Source organism: Pleurodeles waltl, chromosome 7 (assembly GCF_031143425.1).
Source record: "Pleurodeles waltl isolate 20211129_DDA chromosome 7, aPleWal1.hap1.20221129, whole genome shotgun sequence".
In the NCBI taxonomy this organism is placed as follows: Eukaryota; Metazoa; Chordata; class Amphibia; order Caudata; family Salamandridae; genus Pleurodeles; species Pleurodeles waltl.
Window position 1 is genome coordinate 562490242 of NC_090446.1, and position 26961 is coordinate 562517202.

At 46.6% G+C, this 26961-nt stretch overlaps 1 protein-coding gene and 1 long non-coding RNA gene across 5 annotated transcripts in view; one reads left to right on the forward strand and one right to left on the reverse strand.

The window, feature by feature from the left end:
• The window catches only part of LOC138247280 (uncharacterized), a 71626-nt gene extending 62109 nt beyond the window's left edge, over window positions 1–9517 (reverse strand). The window contains exon 1 of the long non-coding RNA XR_011194403.1: window positions 9475–9517. This is a non-coding gene — a long non-coding RNA (uncharacterized lncRNA). The remainder of the gene's footprint in view (window positions 1–9474) is intronic.
• A 102-nt stretch (window positions 9518–9619) lies between these two features.
• The window catches only part of LOC138304348 (zinc finger protein 84-like), a 156508-nt gene continuing 139166 nt past the window's right edge, over window positions 9620–26961 (forward strand). For 2 of the 4 annotated variants that reach the window (XM_069244321.1, XM_069244322.1), the window contains exons 1-2: window positions 9620–9853; window positions 20927–21053. In XM_069244321.1, coding sequence (XP_069100422.1) covers window positions 9830–9853; window positions 20927–21053 — 151 coding nt within the window. In that variant the 5' untranslated portion in view covers window positions 9620–9829. The remainder of the gene's footprint in view (window positions 9854–20926; window positions 21054–26961) is intronic. The other 2 variants (XM_069244323.1, XM_069244324.1) reach the window with 2 other exon arrangements.

The window sequence follows — 26961 nt, forward strand, 5'->3', positions numbered from 1 at the left end:
GTGTCACACAGTGTGCTCCACGTGTTCATCAAGCCCAGGGAACCATATCTTACATTGGAGACGGGCTTTGGTTTTGAAAATCCCCTGATGTGATGAATGACTAAGGTCTACCACTCATTGTTGCAGCAACGACGGACTCACCAAATTAAGTCCTCGCAGTAAGTATCCGTCCGGCGACACGGACAGTTCCTGCCGAATGGGGAGGAAAGATGTTAATGTTAGATGTGCGCCTTCAGTTTGCAGATGATGTGTGAGGGTGTGCCACTTTCCAGTGGTGACAGCAGAGATGGCCAACTGCAGACACTCATCCACTTGAGTTGCCATCCGGATTTTCTCTAACGAGAGGGTCAGAAGTTGGGACCATTCCATAACCATCCAAACATACTCTTCTACTTCCTCAGCATCCTCCTCCTCACTAGCCATAGTAGGTCTAGCATGTCTCGACAAGCAGTCCGCTGGGTTCTGGGCACCAGGCCGATACATTAGCGAGAACCGATATTCTTGTAATTGGAGGATCCGGTTTTCAATACGGGTATTGGTTTAGACAATGATCCATTGAAAAGCAGTATCAACGGTTTGTGATCGTTGTGAACTACAAACGGATTGCAGTACAAGTACCAGTGAAAGTGATGGCAGCCTCAGTGAACAGATATTGCTGCTTTTTCGATATGCGACTATCGCTGTTCAGTGTCCGTCAAAGCCCGACTGGCGTAGCCTATCGAGGCCCACTCTCCATCCAGTCCCTTCTTTCGGGGACAGTACTGCACCAAGGCCAATTGGACTTGCATCAACAGAAAGTTCAGAGTCTTTGGAGGGATCAAATATGCAAGGGTGGTATGAGCAGACAGTGCTTGGTTGGTAGCCCTAAAAGCAGCTTCTTGTGCAAGCTCCCACTCCCAGCTGGCATTGGCCTTGGTCAATTCACTCAGAGGAGTAGTGAGGAGGGTGCGATTTTGGGTGAATCTCCCACAATAGGTGACCATCCCCAGAAAACTCAGGACTCCGGTAACTGATGCAGGAGCTGGGGCAGCCTGAATGTCTCTTACCTTGTCTTAGTCTGGCATTACTCCATTCTCTGAAAAAAGGGTATCCAAAAAAAGAAATCTTGTATCACAGAAACACACATTTCTCACAATGAAGGTTTAGACCACTGCTATGCAGCGTCATAAAGGTGGCTCACAACCTTTCCAGATGTTCTTTAGTGGTATGGGAATGCACCAGGATGTCACCACTGACATTGAGTACGCCCTCCAGACCAGAAAGCACTCCATGGATCATGTCCTGAAAAACTTCAGCGGCACTTAAGATGCCGAAGCTAAGACATTTATACTGGTGAAGTCCCACATGCACTGAGAATGTAGTGATGGCTTGAGATTCCGGAGACAGTAGTAGTTGATGGTACTCTGCTCTTAGATTCGTCTTTGAGAACCATCTTGAGCCACTGACCTTCGCCACAATGTCAACCACCATTGGGGTGAGGTGATGCTCCCTTCGGATCGCTACATTAGACAGTCTCATGTTGACACATATCCTCACTTTCCCTGGCTGTTTAGGCTTCCGAGTGATCACAATGGGTGATACCCAGGGGGTCGGTCCTTTGACCCATTCAATTATGTTGGCTTGCTCTAACTTTTCAGCTCTTCCTCCACTTGAGGGCGTAGATGGATTGCAACCTACTGATATTTCAACGCCACTGGCTGAATGGACTTGTCGATGTGCAGGTTGACCAGTCTCCCTTTCAGGCATCCAATCCCCTCAAACAACTGAGAAAATTCGGATACCAGATCATCAACTGTCCCCCAGGTGCATAATGAAAGCAAGCAACACCAGGTGTAGCTTGCCTGCTGTTTTGCAATTCAGCAGCATGCCTGATCCAGGCTGGGTGACATATACTTTGGCACTGGTGGTCTGCTGGCTATGGGCAATCTCTGTCATAAATACCACCGCCAGAGGCAGTGGAGTTGATGACCCAAAAGCGCCGACCTGTGTTCTGGTAGGACGAAGTGTCGGATGAATGGACAAGTTCCTGAGGACAGACTGTGCCAGAATGTTTAGGGACGCACCAGTATCAATGAGTGCAAATACCTGTTTACCAGCGATTGTGAAGTTGCACCTCGGAATACACCACTGGTTTTGTCCCCCAGGCTGAATGACATGGATGATGTGCCCCACAACCTCGCTGTCGTCATCTTCATCCATGTCATTATCTTCTTCATACTGTGGTGTACTTTGGGTGCAGTTTACGCCTCTGGCCTTGGCGGGCGTGGATGTTGCTGTGGATTGACAGACCTTTGCAAAGTGGTTGAGTTTGTTGCAGTTTGTGCACCTTTTTCCATGGACGGGACATGGTCCTGAATGCAGGTAGACACCACCACACATGTAGCATGCCTTTGATGTAGATTTCAGTTTTGGATGGGTCTTCCTCTTGTCTGTAGATGTGGTGGTCACTGCATTAATTGGTTCTGTTTTTACCTGTCTTCACAGCGCTGCCTCCATGTGAGCAGCTTAAGTCTTGGACAGCTCTTTGGACCTGCCTATGGGGAGGATGTCTGCCATTGTCATGCCTGGCACTTGTAGGATACCCTCCCTTAGATTCACAGAGTAGCACCCTTGGATGAACTGTGCTCCTATTTCATCTCCCACATCTGGGAGTGTGCAGGTGCTTGCCAGTTCTCGTAGTCTTGCGTACAAAGTGTCAACCGACTCCTCAGGTAGTTGACGGGCCTGCCTCATTAGGAACCTCTCGTAGTCTGGGTTTGCGAGGGGTTCAAAACATGCAATGAGGGCCCTCTTTAGCGTTTGATAGGTAAAAGGCATGGGACGGTGTCTATCATTGTCCAAAGCAATTGCTGAGGAATAGGTTTCTAATCTCTCAAGCCATTCTTTCCATCGGGTGGCCTGTGCAGACGGCGGGCTATTCGCGACAAATAGTTCTAGAGTGAGTATGGATGCCATGTTAAGAATCCCTTCCGGGTGCTGAACTGTGCTTTTGTGACTCTCTTTTTTTTCCTTTAAGAACACTGCTGACCAGTCTACCGTCCTTTTCTGGGAGCCAGGAGCGGTGGTGGCGATGCTAGTTATCCACTGTAGTGTGCAATGAGGAATTATGCGTACACCTACAATTATAGATATTGGCTTGCTGGAGTGATACTGCAGTCACATAGGAGAGTCATTATCCTGTATGTAGCCTTTTCTTTTGATGCCTGGCTCATTGCCGCCATGTGCTTCCTGTCTCCACCTTTGCTTGTGCAAAAAATCACAGTCTTTTTATTTTTCTAGGCCCCACCCCTCACAGCCTCACTCCACACTCCCTCCTGGGAGACGCGCAGTGACTTGTGTGTTTTTCTTCTTTTTTTGGGGGGAGCTGCTCTCACTCGTAATGTGATGGGGCAGCTCAACACATGAGATGAAATGAGGTGACCCCCAACCCCAGCCGTCAGCAGCGTGCTCCCTCCAGGGCGACGCGCACCGGGATGCACAGTGGGCGGGCCTTGTCAAGCACGCACTCTCCAGCGCAAGCCAGAGCAACTCATGTAGATCCGGCGGAAGTGCCCATGCCGAGGCGACAACAGGAGAAAACCACTGCAGTCCTGTGGCAGGTGAGCACGGGAGCAACCGCCAGGGCCCAGGAGGCGGTGTGCCTTCAGGTATGATGTGCTCACATCAGATATCATCACTGGGGTTTGTGACAAAAGATCGTCACCTGATTGTTGAGTTGCTGGCTCAGGCCTGTAGGGTCGGCGGCAATGACCACGCGAAGACACTTAAGGTTTTGCACAAAGGTATTTAATGGTTACAAAATGTACTACCGACTCTCCGTATTTCTCCAACTACAACTTTTGCACCTTCGCACCTCAATTATATATTCTTTTACACGTCATGCTCGGGCTCTGGCATTAGGCTCGTGCATGAGGGGTAGCTTTGGGGAACATCTCAGTCCAACAGTTCAAGGTGGGCAGGCCCAAACACAAACGCTAATGCTACACTCCTCCCCAACTGTAGAGAAACAAAACAAACCACAAAGGAACAATGAGAAAAACCTCAGACACAGTACATGGCAAAAATGAGCAAAGGATACGTCTGTATAAGCTGGGATCTGCATGTCTAGTGGGCACCAGTCAGGGATCCATGGACCAGGGAACATCAATCTGAAAAGAAATCAACATAGCGTCTCAAGGGGTTGGCATTTCACCTCAGATGGTATTGCCCACCATTGTGCGTCCCAGCAGGCTGCCGAGGTTCCTCGTCGGTGCTCGCTGGTGCGGGCCGCTGGGAGCCTGGTGCTTCTTGCGGGTTGGCCACCTCGGTCTACACCGTCGGGTGCTCCGCTGAAACAGGTGTGCCGGGGCAAGGTTGAGCTGTCCTCCTGGGTGACAGTCTTTGACGAGAAAGGAATCTCCCACGTGGACCAACACCAGGTGGGCTCGCTGCCTCCGCGAGGCGTACGCATTGGTGTGTGACCTTTGCTGGGTTGAGTGGTTTGGGGATTCTGGTTGTGCTGCCCACGCCGGGTGGTGTGGTATGGTATGGAATCTGTCACTGTCTGGCCAAAACAGTGTTAGCTTGGGGCAACTCCCGTGGTGGCATGGTGCATAACCCGGTACTCACGGAGCGACGTATAAATGGAGCTTTCGACATTTTCGGACTCGGCTACAGCGATCCGGACCACCTTAGTTAGGGTCTTCACAAAATGCTCCACCTCGCCGTTTGCCTGCAGCCATCTAGGTGTTAAGAGGCGGTGTCTGGTGTTCCTGGACCTTAGGAACTCAGCCCACTCACGGCTGTTGAAGGGAGGTCTGTTGTCAGTGCGCACTTCACCGAAGAGGCCGTGCGTGGCCATCAGTTTCTTCATCTTAGGGATGACGGCCCCCACTGATGTGGAGTGCACGATTTCTACCTCAGGATAGCGTGAGTAGTCGTTCTCCACAACAAGCATGTGGGACCTGACAGGCAGGCTCCTGAAGTCTGTGCTGACCCTCTCCCAAGGGGTGGTAGGGCCGCCCTCTGTGATGACTGGCACTGGGGGATCAGGCGGTCCACTGGCCTGGCAGACTGCACACCCCCTGACTACTTCCTCCAGCTGTTGGTCTAGGCCAGGGAAACAGACTTTACTTTGGAGTCTGTCTTCGATTTAACGATGCCCGGTGGGCCCCATGGGTGAGGAACGCCACCCTGGACATTAGGCAGGTGGGTAGTACGGGGCTGAATCCTCGTAGTAGGCATCCGTCTTCGCTCACTGACAGTTTGTGTCTGACATTGAAGAGTACCTGGAGCTAGGTCCGTGTATCAGCAGTGCAGAAAGCCGTTGGGTGTTGCAGCGGGCGCCAGTCTCGTGATTTGGCCACTTGCATGGCCATTTACAGGCAGTCATCCTGGCTGGTGGCTTCCACCACTTCCGTGAGGGGTATGGGCAGAGGGCGGGCTCGGTCAACTATCAACCTAACATACTCTTCTGTCTCCTGCGCTTCTTCCGCTTTCTGCAAGGTTGCTTGGTGGGCATGACACGACAGGAAATCACCCGGGTTTTGGGTGCCTGGCTGGTATTCCACGTTGAAGTCATACTCCTGCAGCTGAAGGATCCATTTCTCGATCCATGGCGGAGGCTTCGAGGAGGACCCTTTGAAAAGCAGTAGTAGTGGTTTGTGGTCTGTGATTACGGCGAAGGCTTTGCCGTAGAGGTAGATGTGGAAGTGGTGACACACTCAGTGAATGGCAATGGCTTCCTGCTCTATTTGAGAGTATCGTTGATCTGTCGGAGTGAGGGTCCGACTCACGAAGGCGATGGGTGCCCAATCTCCGCAGGCCTGTTTCTGTGTCCGGACGGCCCCTGGTCCAGTGGGGCTGGCATCTACCGCTAGCTGGGACTTTCGCCTGGGGTCGAAGAAGGCAACGGTGGTTTCTGCGGACAGGGCTTTCTTCGTGTCCTCAAAAGCTTTTTCCTGCTCTGCCTCCCAGAACCAAGGGTGGTCGACCCAGTCCAGCACTCGAAGGGGGACAGTTAGGTCTGATAGATTCTTTATGAATCGGCCACAGTATGTGTCCATCCCCAGGAGACTCCAGAGGCCAGTGAGGGCACTGGGGCTTCTTGGATGTCTCGGACTTTGAGGAGGTCTGGACAGATGCCCTGTTCAGAGAAATGATAGCCGAAGAAACTAATGTCCGTTTTAAGGAATTCGCACTTCTCTTTGTGGAGCATCAGGCCACGCTCTTGCAGCCTTTCGGACACTGCACGCACCCTTGCTAGGTGGTCCTCCAGAGTGGGGGTGTGAACTAGGATGTCATCACTTACGTTGAGAACCCTGATGAGTCCTCCTAGCACCTCCTTGATTGTGTGTTGGAACACCTCGGCTGCACTGGAGATGCCAAAATGTAGGCGGGTGTACCTCCAGAGGCCTGTATGGGTGGAGAATGTGGTGATCGGGTGTGAGGCACGGTGCAAGGTGATCTGGTGGTACCCTGACCTAAGGTCCAACGGCTCTCCCATGATGACGTCGATGGTTGGGGTTAGAAGCCTCTCACTTTGGATGGCTTGATTGGGGAGGCACATGTCCACACAGATCCTCAGGGAGTCCGGTTGTTTGGGTTTCTTCGTTATGACAGTGGGAGATACCCATGGGGTTATCACTGATACCCTTTTGATTATGCCGGCTTGTTCTAACACGAGGAGTTCATATTTGCCCTTAGGCTGTAGATGGAATGCCACGTGCCTGTGCCTGAGAGCAACTGGGCTACTGACTCATCTATAAGGAGCATGAGAGGTGGCCCTTTTAGACATCCAATGCCGTCAAACAATGGGCTAAACTCTCTTAGCAGGTCTTCCAGCCCGTTGGTGTGAATGCTGAATGCGAACTGTATTAGGTTGAGGTTCTGAGCTGTGCCACAGCTAAGCAGGAATCCTGTCCTCTCCCGTCATACATAGATCTTAGTTGTGATTTTAGAGTCTTCGTGTGTAATGTCCGTTGGGAAAAGGCTGGATATGTCCAGCGGGTGCTGGCTACCGAAGGCGTAGACTTGCGCTGAGGTGGATCTTAGCGGCGGTGGGTCTGTGAGTGTCCGGTATCTATTAGGGCTGAAACTCGCTGGTGCTACACATGGGTAGTCTTCGGTTGCCAACGGAGTATATGACATGAACCACCTGCTGGTCGTCGTCCATGTCACTGTCTGAGGCCCTAGTGGGCGAAGTGGTTACAGCTCGGGCCATCTTTTGGGTGGTGAGGTCTTTGGTGCGGAGTGGCAAACGTTTGCAAAATGGTTGAGCTTGCCACAGGTGCTGCAAGTTTTTCCACGGGCTAGACAGCCGGCTGGGTGTGGCAGTGGGTTACCGCACCATCTGCAGACCTTGTCTCTGGGTTTTCCTCTTAGGGTGTGAGTCTTGCTTTGCTGTGTGACTGCTGTCACTACATTGATGGGTTCTGTTTTTACTTGGGCCACTGGTATTTGTCCCATGTGCGCCGCTCTTGATTTGGACAACTCTTGTGAGCGGCCTAGGGTGAGGATGTCTCTTATCCGCATGTTTGGTTCCTGTAGGATACGCTAGCGCAGTTTCAACGAAGAACAGTCCTCGATGAACTGAGCTCTTATCTCGTCTTCCTCATCTGGCAATGTGCAGTTGCTGGCTAGCTCTCTTAGGTGCCTTAAAGCACATCGACTGATTTGTTGGCGGTTTGGCACACCTGGTGCAGCAAGAACCGTTCATAGTCCGGGTTGGAGTATGGTTTGAAGTGCGCAATGATTGCCTCCTTTAACATGAGGTACGTGTGTGGTTTTGCCTCGTGCACATACTTAAAAATCTGGTGGATGTCTGCCCTGCCCAAATGGAGAAGCAGGGGCCTTTTACATTCATCCCTCACTTTGATGGCCTTGAAATAGGTTTTGAGGCGTTCCAACCATGCTTTCCATCTTGCGGCCTGTGTGGGCGGGGCGCCGGTGATGGTGAAAGGCTTCAGTGCTGGGATGCCTGCCATGGCGCTCGAAACAGGTGTGCCAATAAAACGTAGCTGGATCAGCGCAGGGCACTGTTGTCAGGATGGAAGAGGTTCAGCTCCAGAGCTTAGAAGAATCCACAGCTTAAGGAATAAGAAGGGCAAAGGCCTGCAGAGTGGGTGGCAGATGGGCTGCACTTTGGCCTGAAGCCGGTACTGGGGTGACGCTGCCGCTATTTGTAGGCACCAACACGAGGAGTGGTGAGTCTGGGGGCACCACAGGCCAGGCGGTGTGTTAGACAGATGCCCAATTAAAAGAGCGCACTGGCCGCGGGAAGGAAAGGTGGGAAATCACCTCATTGTCCAAATGAAAACGACAGGTTACTGGCGCCTCGCTGACAGGAGAGCATGCGGCTTTATCCACGGCCACAGGCTGGCGTCAGGAGGGCAGGCCGTGATTGCTGGGCCGCCGCGAGGAGACTGGAAAAAATGCGCTGCCAGCCCAGGCCGGAATCATGCACGGGACCCCACACGGCAGAGGCAGCTTCTCAGTGGCTGCCGGGTGAGAGGTACTGAGGGCGAGGAAGCAGCAACCAGGTGCTGGTGAGGCAGCGGGCTTCGTCCACCTCGTCGCCAATGGTAGGGTCAGCGGCAATGACCACGCAAAGACACTTGTGGTTTTGCACGAAGGTATTTAATGGTTACAAAATGTACTGCCGTCTCTCTGTATTTCTCCAACTACAGCAACTTTCGTGCCTTATTTATATATCCTTGTACACGTCATGCTCGGGCTCTGGCATTAGGCCCGCCCATGAGGGGTAGCTTAGGGGAACATCCCTGTCCAACAGTGCAAGGTGGTCCGGCACAAACTCAAAGGCCAATGCTACAAGGCCCATTAATGCACGTCACAGTGTGTGGCACAAATAAAGACACGCACTCAAGGGGGTTTGGTGGGATTCTGACCTGTGGCGCAACCGTCGCACATCCATTTATTATCTTATCCCTTTACGTTAGGGGGCGTATCAAACCGTGTCCAAAACATGGGGACCCGGCCAGCCATGAGAGGCTAGCACACCCCTCTCAAATGGCTCGGCCCAAGATACCAGGCATATAGCCAGGGCCAGTGGAATTATACATTTATGCGATAGCAGCATTTTTTTGTATAATTAAGGATTTTCTGCATTAGCCACATAAACCATCATCTGCTGCATACGGATTTTAACAAAAACTGTTTCTAGTTGAAACGGATCAAAAGTTACTAAAACGTGGGGAGATATGTTTGCACCTGCTGGAAAACCTTTTGTAAAGGGTAATTAGTCATCTTTCAGCTGCTTACTTACGTTACAACGGTACTAATAAGGTGAAAGCTTTGCCCAGAGAGTAAACATTAGCTGCACTATGCCGCACATTTTGTAATTTCCTGCCGCATAATTCCAGGGGACCTGTGTAACTATAGATGCACCTCAAGAAACTCATTGAACCCCAGCGTGTATCTGCCCTCTGCTCCTGGTTAAAAACAGACTTTCACTGTTTCACGGAACATAAATACTACCTGCGGGCTGAGGTCGAACCTCTTGTTGCTGCTGCATTGCATGCAGGCGCAGGGTCGTGAGACCAGTGTCTCCGCTTTGAGTCTCCTCTTTGTTGACGGTTGACGGGATGCTCTCTCTGCGCATGCCGAGGTGAGTGGCGTCTCTAGTTCAGAGCATGTGAATGAGAGGGGCACCGGTCCGTGGTGAACGATACGAAAAAGCAGGTTTTTATGCCTGTTGTTTTTTGGGGAAACCGCTCTTTCCTTTTGATTATTCCCCAGTACACGATCTTTAAATTGGATCTTTGCAAGATTCGAAAGAAAAAGGCCGTTTAAGGATTTAAGAGGAAAATCCATTTGAAAACTTTTTAGAGCAATGCCCCGGTCGGGGTCAGAGGAGGTGAGTAGCGTTCTTAATTATGGAGTTTGGGTCGTTGTTTCTTTACAACTCCCGTGGCCAGCTTTGACAGTATGTAACCATTTGTTTGCAGACTGTGATGTTTACATATGTAATTCACGCCCTATTCGTGCGCTGTGTTCGACCCCATAGCATCAGATGACGTCAGTTGGTTTTGAGATCCAGAGATCTCCAGGGTACAGATACGTCCTCTCTTCTCATAGTGTCAAGGCTGAACTAAAATTAATTTTATTGTGTGCCGAATCCTTGAACCTTAATGCAACCTTATACAAATTAACCTACCTCGTTTAGGCTCAAAGCCAAGCGGAAACAAACCACTGCGTAGAACAAGCATAAAGCACAGACGAGTGGTTGTAACTGAAAAAAAAAAGTGATACCCCAATCACATTGTGTCTGGTTTGAGCCACTTGTTGATTCGAGGGCGTGTTCCTCACATAGAAGTAAACTGTAAAGGGTTTTTTATTCACTTTGCTTTCATTTGAACGGTACTGATCAACAGCAACCTCTTTAACCTTTCCAACAAACTAAGGGCCAGATGTAGGTAGAAATGGTTTTGCGACTCGCAAAACCATATGCAGAATGGTGTCCCTGACACCATATGCGAATCGCAACGCGGTCGCAAAGACCCACCTCATTAATATTAATGAGGTGGGTCGCAATTTACGATCCCCTTGCGATTTCCTGCACTCACAGGTATGGTGGCCTGCTGAAGACAGCAGACCACCATGTCTGTGACTGCTTTTTTAATAAAGCAGTTTTTTTTTTGTATTGCAGCTCGTTTTCCTTAAAGGAAAACGAGTTGCAATACACTCAGGAAAATGAAACCATTTGGTTTTCATTTTTTCTGAGTAAGCAGTGGTCCGTTGGACCGCTGCCTGCTCTGAAAACATATTTTTGCCACCATTCACAAAGGGGAAGGGGTCCCGTGGGAACCCTTCCTTTTTGTGAATGAGTTAGCACCCACTTCACATGGGAGCTAACTGCGAATTGCTTTGCGACCGCGTTCGCGGTCACAAAGCAATTCTGCATCGCGGTGCGACTTGCAAGTAGGAAGGGGAATACCCCTTCCTGTTTGCGAATCGCATTCCCATTTTGCGAGTCAGAAAATGGGAATGTGCATCGCGATGCGCGTTTTGCATGGTGCAAACTGCAAATTTCGCAGTTTGCGCCATGCAAAATGTTTGCTACATCTGGCCCTAAGTGCTTTGCTTGGATTTCACTTGGTTCACCCACCTTGCAACCCTCTTCAGGATTCAACCCCCCTCACCCCCAGGCGGCCCATTCCAGCAAATACTCATAGAAAGTACATGAATGGGTTTCTTGGTTTGGGAAATGTTGGCAGTTTATTAGCGTTGATTTACAGCATGTTTGCCCTGCTTTTATGAGGGCCATAAATCATTGATTCATATCACCGGGCATGAAATAAAGGCCATGAATTGCCATAAATCACGTTATCGTCCATGGGGTTGAAGGCCCATGAGTTTATGCTTACAATTGTACATTTTAGTCATAAATCACTTTTGCATATTAACAACCCCCATATACTGCTGATATCTGCATGTCACATACCCATCAATCAATTTGCCATAAATCACTCTTGCGTTTAGTCCTTTGTGTATCTTGCCCCTTGGCATTGGTGTTATTTCTTTTTTATGTAGGAGGGTACTCATTTCCTTATAGGCTTAATTCGCTACCTTGGTTAGTCCTTGTGCCCAGCTCTCCGGCAGACCCGGGCTGCGAGTGCCATGTTTTGTGTACCTCCTCCTACTGCCTTTACCCTGCCGTGAAGCATCCCAAGGTAAGTAAACCTGCCATCCCGTTGTGTTGGGTGTGGCCTTTGTTGTTCTTTAACGCTCCTTTTCCGCTTCACTCTTTGACCCAGCCTGCGACATGCTGGGTACCTTGTGTTAGGTGTGGGTGGGTGTCCTCATTGTCTGGTGCCCGGCCGCCCAGATAAAGAAGAGGGGTTCTCAGCCAGGCAGCCTCCTTTTAAGCCCCAACCTGTGCCCCTGGGGCACAGGTGGGGGAAATTCAAATAATACTTTGGCTCCCCCATTGGGCCAATTTTGTTTACTGCCCCCTTTCTGCTTCCGCCCTGTGCAGAGGGCTCGGAAGTGCGGGGGGAGGGTGATTGAGTTGCAGGGGAGACCACTTCTGGTCCCCCCATTTGTTTGCGCACCCCTTTTCGTCCACTTTTTCTCGAGGGCCTCGGAGGGGTTCCCACTCCGGCCCCTTGAGCCCCCTTCGGGTGCAGGCCTTCGCCCCAAAGATGGATCATTTCAGTTGAATTAATTGGGGTCACCTGTCCCAAACACCTAACCTCGTCATTCCTAGAGACTCAATAAAGTGAAAGAAATGCACTACATTGCCAGGGTGTAGTACAGACAGCTGTGTGGACATAACATCATTTGTATGAATGTCTATATATACATGTGCACACTTGGCAATATAACTTGTGTGCAGGAGCATGCTAAAAACTTCCTGGTTGAGCACACCCATTTATAGGGAATTGTTTAGATTGGTAATCACACACAAATTCACACATATATTGTTGTAATCAAGTATTGGTCTCTTTTGCAAGGAAATGATTCTGTGGTGCTGAAGGTTCTTAAAGAATGATTTATTGTCTTTGTGCTTGGGAGTTGCTTGAGTTTAGTCAGAGTGAAGAAAATAATCAGAAACAAATGGCATGTTTCTAGACAATTTATGCTGTTATGGAACCATCATGAAGGTGTGTAATGTATGTCAGAGTGCAAACACAGGCGGTCGGGACCACAGCCACTCATAAAAGTGTGATAAAGTATTTAAAATATTCACTAGTAGCACAAGGCCATCACAGCTATGGTGGTCCTTCCTGTGCGGGAAGTCTTATATCTACCTTAGGTATTAAAAGAAGAAAAGTAGTATTGCAATATTCCTATAATATTAAAATTTACACTGTAAAGTGGCATGGTAAAGTGATTTATGCCCGTGCTCTTGAACACTGTTCAAGTAAGAGAACTGTCGATGAACTTTCTGAATCATATTTTGTCAACTGATTTTGTATCCGTGTGGCATTCGTATAGCGTGAACCTAGCCAAAAGCCAGTGAACTGAAGACTATAGAAATGTTCCAGACAGATCAACAGGGTAGACTAGTCTGGCTATGAATTTGCTGAAGATTACATGGTAGGCCACTGCAGTTATGTGGAGCACACTGTTATCCATTGTCTTGAGAAATAAGAGTTAGTCTGCATGAAACCAATGCCCAATTGTGACACCTTCTTCGAGAACACAAGGTTGGCCGTGGCCAGAATTAAATCAAGCAGTTGTATTAGAGGATCAGACTATAACCGTATATGTGATTCTCTTTTTAAAATATCACTTTCTGGACGTGAGACATCAGTCTGCATCAGTAGATGAGATGGGAACATTTCTCCCTATCATGGTAATGCTAAATCTCAAGAACAACCAGTTCCTTACTGGGTATCACCCCCCAACCATCAGGCACTGGAGTGGCTGACAAGTGGTACTGCCTGCCTGCTGAGAAAGAAGAAAGTTGTGATAGCTTGGATTGAGGGCCAGTCGCAGAGACGGGCACTCAGAACAGTGCTCAAGAAACCAGACAAACCTTCCTGGGGTGAGGGGAAGCGAGAGGGCGGATACAGATGATAGAAGATTGAAAATTAACATTTCTTCAGCTTGCCCAATCAGAGCAATGTCAACATTCATTAGGAGCGAAAACGTGCATTGTCAGGGTGAGAAGAATGAAAAAGGGGAAACTACATATCTGCTGTATCTTTTCTAGAGTTTGTTTACTCAAGTGGACAGCCGAAGTAGCTTGACAGACATGCCGTGGCTCTTCCTATTATTTAACTACGACTATATACATTTGTCACGTCATACATGACATCTTCAGCTTGCCCTGGTTTTTAGCTGACATATCTTTTTATTTTCAGATGTGAAGACCTTTCTTTGTAATTGGAAATTCAAAATGTTTGATCCCAGAAACCCATGTGCTGTTGGCTCAAAAGACATGACTTGAAAAAGTGAGAGGTGCGATTTTTCAACCATGGTTGAGAGACAGTTTCAACTGCTTCTTTAAGCATTTAATTGCCATATCTGAAACTTTATTTCATACTCTGTGATTCTCTTATCACTCATATACACTAAAAGGGGAGGCACTTTCCATTTTGTGAAGTTGAGATAACATTGTGCTCACAATTATATAAGGCTTCAGAAAAAACACGAAGCGATCTCTAAATTTAATAAATTTTTTTCTTTTTATTGAAGTACCATTTTTTGATTGCCACACTAGTTTTGATGAGGTGTTAATAAATATCTAATGAGTAAGCAATGAGTTTAAACCTTGTGTTTTCTAACATAAAAGCGAGGTAAATAAATACATCTTTCCATGACCTTCGAACACAACTCATGGAGCGTTCTTTGGCTGTAAACATATTTTTATGGCCGGTTTCTAATACAAAATGGCTGCATTTCTGCCTGCTAGGTATTAATAAAACAATGAATAGTAATCAAGGTATAAATATTTTTATTCCTGTGGAATTCTACACTCCAACTGCATACAACTATCCTGGTGTAAATCCCATTCAGAGGCAGAAAGCCGGTATAACAAAGCATGGTTTTCTTTAAAAACAGTAGTGCACCGATAAATTACAATCCGTTCAAAATAGAAGTCCAGTCAGAAGTTGTATGTGTTCCAAATCGTCTTTTATTTTCTTAGATGCTACAAAATCGAGACAGCCAATGTGTTTTGTCCACCACATGTGAGCTTCTTCAGGGCAGTAAGAAAATACATTACATCACATATATCCACATACTCATTTACAAAACATTCAAAAAAACATTTATAATGACAAATTAACCATCCCACATACAAAATAAAAACATACAACTGGCCATACAAAATCCACATAAAGACAGAGAGAAACCTCCCAACATTTACCCCCTGTGTACCCCCCATATTGAAACCTATATTTAACAAGTATTTACAAATCCACTTAAAATTAAATTCAACCCAGTATATAAGCATATATAACGATCCTATTATCATTTTAAGAACCTATCTCTGGACAATATTGTGAAAAATGCTTTAATACTCAACAAAATGTTATATTGGCAATATAATTTAATTGAAATGTCTTTGGACTGGACTTCTATTTTGAACGGATTGTAATTTATCGGTGCACTACCATTTATAAAGAACTGAATTTTTTGGCTTTGGGGTCGCACTTTGGAGGCAGCTGGTGCTGTGGTTTGGTGCATGTAGTAGTACGACATTGATTAAATACAAAAGGGAAGGGACAAGGAGGAGGTGCAGTGTCCTGAGGGTCTCCGTGCGCTGATGTGTTAAAGATTGACAGCAAGACTTTGTCTGGTGAGCTGTCAACACCATGTATGGGGTAGTGAGTGCTACATAAATGCAATTTAAAATTAAATGTCCACAACCTTCATCTCTTTCTCACCCTGGTAATGGGTGGAGATTCACTCCAGGAAGGTTTGGAATAAACCCTATCCATGGTGTCCTCCTGCTCAGTTCTCCCCCCCCCCCATTTGTTAGGTCTGTCCTCCAGAGCGCATGCTGTGTACTGCAAGACATATTGCTTACAGTTGAGTAGGCTTACAACCCGCCCACAACATACGATTACTTGTTTTCATTGTCACTCTCATTTGAAGTCCTGCAATTGCTTAGTTCCCGTAGGCTTCCCTTCCTTTCTTGTGTTATCTCTGTTAAAGCATGGACCAAGTACATGTGATCTTCCTTGTCTTTGTTATTTCTCATCTTTTTGCAAGACACTATTTTTATCTTTATTTTATAAGCATTTCAGTATTATTTCTTTGTGCAATGTGCTTTCCTACTTTTAACACAGGAATACCGCTTCTTATTTATGCTGCCTTTATCCTATCTGTCGTCTTTATTGATGCGTTAGTTACACCCACGTCTGTACTACTCCTTGACACTTTGCTGTACATCACGCACTCTGTGCCCCTCATTGCATGCCACTCTATGCTAGTCTAATCTATGCCACTCAACTCCACTCTCTGCCACGCTACTCTGTGCCAATCTACTCTATGCCACTCACCTCTAGTCTGCGCCACTCCACGCCACTGTATTGTTACTCTACGCTACTCTGCTCTATGCCACTCCACTATACACCACTCTCTTCTGCGTTACTCCACTCCACACAGTGCCACTCTATGCTATGCCACTCCATTCAACTCTAAATCTCTGTACTCTACTCTATGCCACTTTACTCCACACTATGCCACTCTGCGGCACTCTACACCACTCTACTCTATTCTACTCTATTGAACACTGCTCTGTTGTATGCTGCTCTCCTCTACGCCACTCCACTACACCCTGTTCCACTCTTGTCAGTCTAACCCACTCTGTGCCACTCCACTCTATGCCACTCACCACTCTATGCCAGTCCACTGGATGCAGCTCCACTCTATGCCGCTACCCTACGCCACTCCATCTTATGCTACTCTACTCTACGCTGCTCTATGCCACTCCACTCTGCTCTCCTGTATGGCACTCTCCACTATGCAACTCTACTGTACACCACTCCTTTCCACTCTTATTCTACCCCAACATACACCACTCTACTCGGTATTCTACTTTATGCCACCATACTCTACCCCACACTATTCTACCCTATGCCACTCCATTCTGTGTCAGTCCAGTCTACCCCCCTCTACTTCACTTTCCTCTACATTGCTCTTCCCTACGCCACTCCACTCTATTCTACTCTATGGCACACCACTCCACACTGCGCCACTCTACTACCCTTTCCTCTGTTCACTTTACTCTATACCACACCACTAACGTTTAGCCATGCTGACAAGCAGCCACACTGCTGAACAACATTACTAAAAGACTTTGGCAAAGCCAGTAGCTCTCACATAGGCAATACCTTTTTCCTTTGCCAGTGCTTGTTTTATCTTACATGTTCAGCGTTTGAGGGAGCTGATATTATATTTTAGGTTGGCAACCTTCTCTTACAACAAAGACATCTAGCTCTTGATGAATTTCAATCAACACTTCTCAAACTCTGTCACCAGGTTGGACGACTGTCTTTGCCAATTTCGGATCTAAATGGTTGTCAGTTAGCTGTAATCAAACAGGGATAAGAATGACTTTGGGCATGACACCCCCTGCTGATCATCCAGCTTCTTACTATATGTTCTAGGAAAGTTTCCAATCACCCCTTGTAAAGTTAAAAAACCTGGGAATTCTCTTTGATTAAGAATTTACATTTAGCCCAGATGCAGAATGAATGGCATCACCAACATCTCCGCAACACTCTGCCATTTTTGCCTGATCACTGTCATGCCATGATGGTGGCGCCTTGTATCCTCTCTTCGCTGGATTACTGTAATGCAGACCTCTCTTCTTTCCAGAGGTAGATAGTCTTAACACCTTTATTAGTCCTTTTTCCTACTGCTTGTCTTTCCTTCATTCTCTGTGGTTCCTAGTGCCAAGATGCTTTCAGATGGATGGGTACTTTACAAAATAACTAACTAACTAAATATTGTGCACACAAATTTGAAGTTTTTTCGAACAATTAAAAATTATCAAACGGAACCCATGTACTGGAGTGGTTTTAGAGAGATACATTTATGATTCCGTTTGAGAATCTGAGCTATACTTTTTATATTGCAAAATTCAACTTTATGCATTTATACAGCCGCCTTTAGACTTTAATACACACCTTCTTTTTAAGAGTTTTGAATGCGAAGAATACTACGTTAAGTTGAAATGTTAAGTTACTCCTTCAACCGCAGCATACTCTTCTGTAACAATTTGCAAAATTGTGCTTACATTTTCTTCACATTTTGGTGTCCAAAAAACATGTCATACACATTCAGAAAAGTGGAATTTGAGTTTCACTGTTGGTCTGTTTTAGCCAAATCTCTGCTCTGCAAACCTTACCTTTTCTTTTTAGGATGAGATTAATTTGTGTTTTTTATTGACTTGCTATTTCGATGGTATGAAATTAGATGAGGAGCAATTTAAAATAGAGTGTAGTAATCAGAAAGGGAATGGTCGCTCTGTATGTGATGACTTCAGGTGGTTGATAAGAACTCAGAAGCCCTTCATAGGTAACAGATTATATGTTCTTTGAAAACATGTCTTCTCCATTTTTCAGAACAGCAAGAGTTATAGGACTTGCCTGTTGTTTGGAGGGATGCTATTTCAGATTATGGATACATTGTTAAAAGTCCTACCTATGTTTTCCTGTCTTCAAATCAAAATGTCTTGGTTCCTTGTGCTGGATTGACCCATATGGATATTTCATAGTTCTGCTAAGTAAGGAGGTCAATGTTTGCAACAGGTTTATATTTGTTTTAGAAGACTTTCAAAATGTTAAAGGCTTCAGTTTTCTCATGTGCAGCAATGTGAAGGATGACGTGTAGTGGGATCAGGGTGGGGTGCACATACACATAACACAAAATAATAATAGTGCTACTTCATGCTAGTATGGCTTAATCTTTTTTAGGGTAGAGATTTGGCACCAAACTGTTGGTCTTTCCATGGCAATGTAAGCTTTGAGGAACATGCTAGAGTTGATAGTGAAGCTGACAGATTTTGACTTTGTTGTGAGAATCTGACAGTTTTCATGTTGTAGCACTATAAGCTGTTAGCAAAGCGAATTGATTCCTTCTTGATTAAGCTCAGCTTCAGATAGATGCTTGACATCATTAGAGTTGTAGTCTGTGGAGACTTTTAGGTGCGGTTCAGTGCTACTGGTGTGCTGGTTGATCTTGATACCTTAGTTCACTAGGGGGACCTTTTTTTCAGCACCAAAAATAGGTTGATGGTAACTTTAGAGAGGAAAGATCCTTTAAGGACTTGGGACTGGATCAGTATGGAAGGGTAAGGTGTTAATGGGACCTGACACATTCAGAAGATGTTAATGAGGGTTTCAGAATCAGCAGTTTCATGGGCTTCGGTGAGATCAAGTAGTAAAAGGAGGCAGGGCTCAGCTTTACCTCTGGTCAGGAGTGCCTCATTCACAACCTGAGCGGTAGCCTTCTTGGTGTTGCATGGCACCTAAAGCCTGATTCTTGGCCATTTTTAGGTTAAGTCTGTAACAACTCATGCACTGTAGGTGCCTTCGCTTTTTAGACTGTTGTTTACAATAAAGTCCTTGGAGCCCACCCTTTGCTTACCATTTGTTGGCTTCAGTTTCACTCTTCTTTTCTGCCTCTTAGTTGGCCAGCATAAGCCAAGCATTGTTTCTGTTCTTTTCTGTGGAGCACGGGCCAAGCACAGATTGATTCATCTTAATTAGTGCCCGTCCGATGCTCACGCTTTACTTTAGGTACTATTTATTTTTCCTCCCTCTCACTTCCCCTATCCCTGTTTGGTGCTTCTTCCCTCACACCTCCCTTGTTTTGCAACATTGACAAACACAAACGGTTATGCATAGGTGAGAACTATTGGCTTTGCCCATGCTTGTTAAAGATGTTGATGTCTGTAGGAAGCTAGCTATCTATGTAGTGTACCGAATTTAAGGGGACACTATGCCGATAGTCCAGGTGACATTTAGTAGTTCACAGGGGTTTATGTAATAATCCCAAATGCTCTCTCTTTTGGTAGTGTGGGCAAGCTGTCTAGGCTTATCAGAGGGTTTTGCTAATCATTTGTTGTACACACAGGGTCAATAAATGTGACACACACTCAAGAAGAAACTCGAGACCAATGTGTAGACGAATATAGTTACTTATATAGAATGTTCAACAGCAGAAACACGTCAAAGAATGTAAGTACTTTTGCAGTGTATCAATTTTTGCAAGTAAGTAACAAGTTCACTCAAGTGCGCTTTCACACAGTAAAGGACTTCTGTGGGCAAAGTGCATTTAGTGCATAAAGGTCTTTGCAGTCGATTCTCTGGGGTTCCCTTAAGATCATAGAGTGCTAGGGGGACAAAGTCACAAGGAACACCAGCAGTTAAGGTTTACATGCCCTGGGTTGTCCAGGTGCAGAGGTGCTGGAGCGGTCTGGTGCCTTGCACACTGCATGGTTGGTGTCCAGGGGGCCACCTGGAAACAGGCTGCAAAGGGGGACTTGGGGACAAGTCCATGAGCTCCCAACGGGGGGCTCAGTCGGTGGGGGTCCTTTGAGAAAACCATTGGTTGTTGTGGGCCCGGGCTGTGGAGCTCAGGTGCAGCAGCTTTTGGTCGGGTGCTCCTCCGTCAATGCGCCCATGGTTCTCTATCGGTCATGCAAGAAGGGGACAAAAGAGAGCAGCTGGTACACTCTTGGTGCTGACCTCTACAATGCTGAAGTCCCTCGATGGTTGGTCTCTAGGTGCGTCGTTGGAATGCGGGTTGGGCTAAAACAAGCGTTGGTTGCTACAAAGGGTCCGGGGCCTCAGGTATCGGTGCAGGATAGTTCCAGTAGATTCTGGTGTCTTCCCACTTGGTGGGGAGATGGGTCTGTCCCCTTGGAGCACGGTGACCTCCTCCTGGGCAGGTGTTTCATCGGTGAACCATGTGGTCAGTAGAACGGTGACTTGGGCATTGCGGTTGGTGCCTGCAGGGTGCAGGGAAGTGGCTTCTCCACCTCAAGGGAGATGTTGACGGCTTGGTGAAGTCCTGGAGGCCATCCGAAGCTTTTGAAGGCTGCACAGCTGCAGGACGCGTTAGGTTGCCGCGATTGTCAGTACAGAAGCAGGAAGGAAGGCAGGATTTTTCTCACTGCTTCAGCTCTTCTTGGTCCTTCGTCTTCTTTTGTCAGACTAATATGTACTTCTGATGTCAAAGGGCCACCTAAATATTCAACTTAGGGGCTTTGAGGAACCCAGTGCACCTCAATCAAAAAACCTCAGTACCAGAGGCAAAAAGGGAGGGTGACCATGTCCAAAAGGACACTTTCCTACAATGTCCATGAGCTTATGTACTTGTATGAGTATTGTTTTTGTCTGGGGATTTTCTAATGAGCCATCAGTGGGTGAATCCTTGCATTTTGAATTAATACATGTTCACCGCATTTTAGATTTCACTTAAAGCAGTTTCTCATTGAATGATAGAACTTTTTCTCTTCCAGGTCCATATCATCTTCCATGATGCTCCTGCCTATTTCTCTGACGAGGAATGGAAGCTTTTACATGACTGGCAAAAGGAACTTTACAGAAACGTGATGAAGGAAATTCACCAAGCTTTGATGTCACTGGGTAAACCTATTCTTTCTATTGACAGCTTTTAGAATAAAATGTATACATTGTTGACTTTTAAAGCATATTCTAAATTAATGTGCTTTTGATTTGGTCAAAGGATGTAGCTCACTTTGTTAATATTTTTTAAATATCCAAGCAACTGTGCATAAGGTAGGGTGTTCCGGGTCAGATGTAAGGGTATCTGGCATTGATGAGTGAGATAAATAACAATGGGGCAGCCACTTACTACTTTGGGCTTGTAATTGATTAATAGGTAAGGACTCTAATTGCAATGAATGCAGCCTTTCATATTCACACTAGTCCCACCTGCATATTTTGGAATTTCCATCAACATATTTGATCTGGTATGATGTGTCTTTTACAAAGGAAGACCCACTTTCCTACATAGGGTTCCATACCACTGTAGTTTATTATAATGACAAATTGGGACCAAGTAGCAGCACACCTTTATAGTTTTTGCCCCTGTATTTTTATCTCTACCATGTTGGGTTTAAACAACCAGCTTTTTTAACTTGTAACGTTTTAATCGCCTGCAGCTGCCACATTAACTGATTAGCCTATGGGCTCAAACGATCTATTTTGACATTTCCCAGTCTCTGGATAAAGAGGCAGGTTTATCTAAAGTGCTCTGTGAAAGAGTCATCTTTTGGCATGAGTGGAGGTGCTATAACAGGCCCCCAAATTAACTTCCTCTCTCGGAGGCCGAGTTCCCTAGCAAGCAAAGTTTCCACCAGCCCTCCCAGCTAGGCCTCCTCAGCCAAGTTGGCCAGGTCAGCCAGGCCAGCAGCTCTGGACTGATTCCCTCTTCCCCGCCAGTAGTCCGCACCGGGGGGTAGGGGACTTCGGGGGGGCGTAGTATGGCACGAGTGAGCCAGACAGGCTAAACGCGCCACACGTCCATCAGCCCTAGCCATCGCAAATTACGTAAATCATGTCCCCATCGCCAGCAAAGGGGCCAGCCAATGCAGCTTGGTTAGAAGAATTCCAGAAGCATCAGTTTTATTAGTGTAACAAGTGCAAACAGTGGGAGTCAAGGAGCAGTTACAAGAAAATGGAGGGGGGGTGGACTTATCTACCAACCAATTAACTCAAGTGCCCCGCAGCACCCTCCAGTGCCCCCAACGCACCCTGGATAAAAACTTCAATGATTTGCTGGCAAACAGGACAAAGACTAAGGCGGTCATTTTGACCGCGGCAGGCGGCGGTCGCCGCCCGCCATGCGGTCACCGCCGAATGACCGCACCGCAGTCAAAAGACCGCGGCGGCCAAAAGACCGCGGCGGCCATTCTGGCTTTCCCGCTGGGCCGGCGGGCGACCGCCAAAAGGCCGCCCGCCGGCCCAGCGGGAAAGACCCAGCAACGATGAAGCCGGCTCCGAATGGAGCCAGCGGAGTTGCTGGGGTGCGGCGGGTGCAGTGGCACCCGTCGCGATTTTCAGTGACTGCAAAGCAGACACTGAAAATCATTATGGGGCCCTGTTAGGGGGCCCCTGCACTGCCCATGCCAGTGGCATGGGCAGTGCAGGGGCCCCCAGGGGCCCCACGACACCCGTTCCCACCATCCTGTTCCTGGCGGTAAAAACCGCCAGGAACGGGATGGCGGGAAGGGGGTCGGAATCCCCATGGCGGTGCTGCTGGAGGATTCCCTGGGCCAGGGGAAAACCGGCGGGAAACCGCCGGTTCCCCTTTTCTGACCGCGGCTTTACCTGTTGGCGGTGCTTCCGCGGTCCCCGGCCTGACCCCCTAAGTATGGGACACAGATTTACTGCACGCTCAGGCCCCTCCATTGCTGCACACGGCAAATCGGAGCAGATTGGAGCTGGAAGGGGGTGAAGCGGTGCAGCGGGTGCTATAGAGTGGAGCCAGAGCTGCAAAAAGATCAATGTAACACTACGTCCTCGTGCCCCTCCATCCAGGCCATCATTCAGTGGAGGCTTGAGGCTTGAGGAGGTGTGGCGCCGCAGACAAGGCCAGCTGAAGGAAGTATAAAGCCAAGCACTAACAGCACTATACTGGGGACACAGACGAGGTCACAGACGAGCACACAGCCGGAAGAAGGGACCAGGCAGGGTCTACAGAGGGAACCAGAGGTGTATAGCATGGAGAGTGACTACCCGGGCAGAACGTATCGGCCCGGGAAACCTGACAATAGTAAAACGTGAACAGCAAAGCATTATTCGATTTGATTTACCCTGAGAAAGGCATGAGGTCAGGAGGGTCGCAACAGCAGCCTGCCAGCAAGGCACGGAGGAAACTCCAGCCAAAAGCAATGGGAAAAATCTGCATAAAACAGAATTAGAGTCTTGTTGCAGTACCCCTGGCAGAAGCCATGGGTTCTCACTTTGGGAATATAAACCCCAACCAGAAATTGGCCTTCCTTAAACATCCTATGGCAGTTATATATTCCATACAAGAAGAGGAATTTACCTTGCCGAATTATCCCTCAGAGGGTAGAGAAAGATAAGAATGAGGAAGAGCAGGGGCTTCAGAACGGGATAACCCTCAATGAAGTGGAGGAAACAATGAGGGTTGAACAGCTAATGGGTGAAACAGTGGAAAATTTAGGGAGGCACAATGTACACAGGACGATTCTGAACAGCAAAACAAGACCAGTAACAACCCAGGTTCATGCCTGCATGACATCAAATACAATGGATAACACTGAGGGCAACAAGGGGACAAAGCAAGCCCCTGACATGAATAAAAAGAGTAGTGCAACTAAAAAGGATGAGAATGAAGAAGAAATTAACTTGTCCAGCTACCAGGATCAGTCTCAAGGTATTCAAAAAGAGGATTCTTGGACAAGGATCACCGTCAATATCAAATAATTCCGATTTGCTACAGCCCTCAAATACAAATTGATATGCAATCTGTCCTTGGGAAGTAACCATGGTGCAGAAGTGACAGATCAGGAAGCAACCCCAGAACCTTTAAGACAGAGCAACAACCTGGGGGCAAGAGACCAGCAACACCATGGGATGAAAAATACAGCCTAGCCTGACTTCAACAGTCCATCCTGTTCGAGGTTCTGTAAGAAGCGATAAGGGAGCTGGAGTAAAAGACGACCACCTTCATGCGTCACTAATAACGATCTTTTTAAAAGAAGAAGTTGCACCAATATCACCAGAGGATAAGAGGTTAATCTCTTCACCCCTCCTACCCCACCCCCAAAAAAGGGTGGAAGAATAATTGGATAGCTTCATTAGCTTCATTACAACAATCAATTTAAGTGTTGAACTTCCTATCAGACAAATAGGACATGCAAATAGAGTTGATGGCAGAGCATTTTGTGGGAATCAATCAGAGACTGGATGCATTAGTGGCCTTCATAATTAGTCAAGCCAAGCATCCACCCACCAGGTCACCAGAAACGTGTAGCTGTGGCCCTAGAATTGATAAACTGGCGACACTTCAATATATAATGTCATCTACCTTCAGACAGACAGGTCGGTGGCCAGAAAAATTCAGTGTACCGCAACAATGCAAGAGATATCTCCAAAGGCTCAGGTAGAAGAAATTGAACACTCGCAAAACAAGATTGTCGAAGAATCCCCCGAAAAACAGTAAGAATTTGAGGCAAAAACAATGATGATGAACCAGTGCTCGTTCAGATCTCCAAGTGCCCTGAGCTTGGCTCCAGGCAAACTAACCAAAAGGCAACGCATGCGGGAAAGGAAAGGAAGGCAGCTAATGAAGCAAGAGACCAGAGAAGTTTACCAAATGTTCATTAAACAAGCAAAATCAATTCAAACAGCCCAGTTATTAACACATCACCGGATCAGGCAGTTAAGAGAGACGACTCAGCTGTGCCATTCTGGGCACCGTCGACACAAGAGCAAGACCTGTCCAAAACACCAAATCCTGTTAAATCGCTTCCCAGTGGTCATACACCTCAGAGCATCAAAACTCCTGCCACTTTAAGCAATATAATTCAATTGCAGGAGATCACTTTGTCAGCAAAAAGGACAACTGTTTAGGAGGAAAGAATAGTAAAAGCCAACTAAGCCCATATAAAAACAGTAAAAGTGGAGGACAACCAGAAAATGTGGGCGATAGCTTTAGCAGTAAGGATGCACCATTTATTAACTATGGGGTAGCACCAATGAACAATAGGACCGTCATACTAAATCCGACAACAGGTACGACCGTGCCTGCAATATAAAAAAACGCAAGCTGGGTGCAAAGTAAATTAGAAGTTATATATTCAATAATCTCAGGTAGTAATGGCTAGAAAAAATGCACCTCCTGGTAGTGTCCAATTTGTTTAAGTTAATATAATAGTCTAAGTGTGGTGCAAGTGGTCTAGTGCCCTACCACCCCAAGGCACTTGAATTGTGTATACGGGTATACACCATGTACAATCGACAGATAAGAGCACAGCACACAAAACCTATATAATAGTATAGTACAAGCGCGAACTTCGGTACGACAGATCCTTTTATGAGTGAAACAGTACTCTTCTTTGTGTTCCAGAAAGATGTTTATTAGGATCAGTAGTTGGATTTGACACAGCCAATCAAGCACAGTCAACCCGCGTTTCGTCACACAGTGACTTTTTCAAGGCTGTAAAGGATACATTGTACAAAGGTTTTGACTTCACATTGGTGCATCGAAACATCATGTATAAAGATAGTAGCAAACATGCGAAGTTACAGACATGACGAAAGTGACTGATTGTCTAATCATGAGAATATATATTAACAAACCCGTGAGACCAGTAAGGGTTGTCAAACAGTGAGAAGAATTGAGAAAATGAGTAGATACCAAACATCAACATACCATAATCTATGACACTCTTAAGTGCAGAGAGAGATCACGTTCTCCATAGGTGATATATAGACCATTGAGAAAAGCCAAGTGTGTTGGGAAAGCTGGCACGCATGAGAGTAAAGGAAGAAACTGAAGCTAAAAACCTACCTAGACTGTAGGCAAGTAGTTAGGATATCCACCCAAAAAAGATGGAATGAGGGAGCTGTAGCGGGAACGGATAAGAAAGGAACCTATGGAGTACTTGATCTCTCTGTTCAGTTAGGGTTTCATAGATTATGGTATGTGGATGTTTGGTATCTACTCATTTTCTCACTTCTCACTATTTGACAACCCTTACTGGTCTCACGGATTTGTTAATATATATTCTCACGATTACACAATCAGTCACTTTCATCATGTCTGTAACTTTGCATGTTTGCTACTATCTTTATACATGATGTTACAATGCACCAATGTGAAGTCAAAACCTTTGTACAATGTATCCTTTACAGCCTTGAAAAAGTCACTGTGTGGCGAAACACATGTTGGCTGTGCTTGATTGGCAATGTCTAATCCAACTACTGATGTGAATAAACATCTTTCTGGAACACAAAGAAGAGTACTTTTTCACTCGTCAGCGGATCTGTCGTACCGAAGTTCGGACTTGTACTATAGTACTATATAGGTTTTGTGTGCTGTGGTCTTATCTGTTTAAAAAAGAAGTTAGTCAGGATCAAGCATGGTTCACGCAGCAGGATAAACAAATGGATGGACTAGTGATAGCTTGCAAAAAAAATTGAGCCACATATACTCACTTACAAACCGCGATGACAGCCCAATTGTTACCCTTGTTGACGTAAGGCTTGCAAATATGGCATGGCAAGGGAATAAACTTATTAAACCAATTACAAGTAAAAGTGTATAAAGAGGTCCTCTTTCTCCCAAAAGCTTCTGCACTGGCCGAAGTTCGTTTGGAATTTTGGCCTTCAAAATCAGAAATATCAACACCTTAACACCTTTGCTAAATTGTGTTGGCTACTCAGAGCCATGGAGCAAGGAATCCTGGGCAGTCTGTGTTGGGCAGAGATAAAAGCCCAGCTAGTGCAAAAATGCCCAAACTCATGGGGCGCACATCTAGATAATGCTCTAATGGCACTA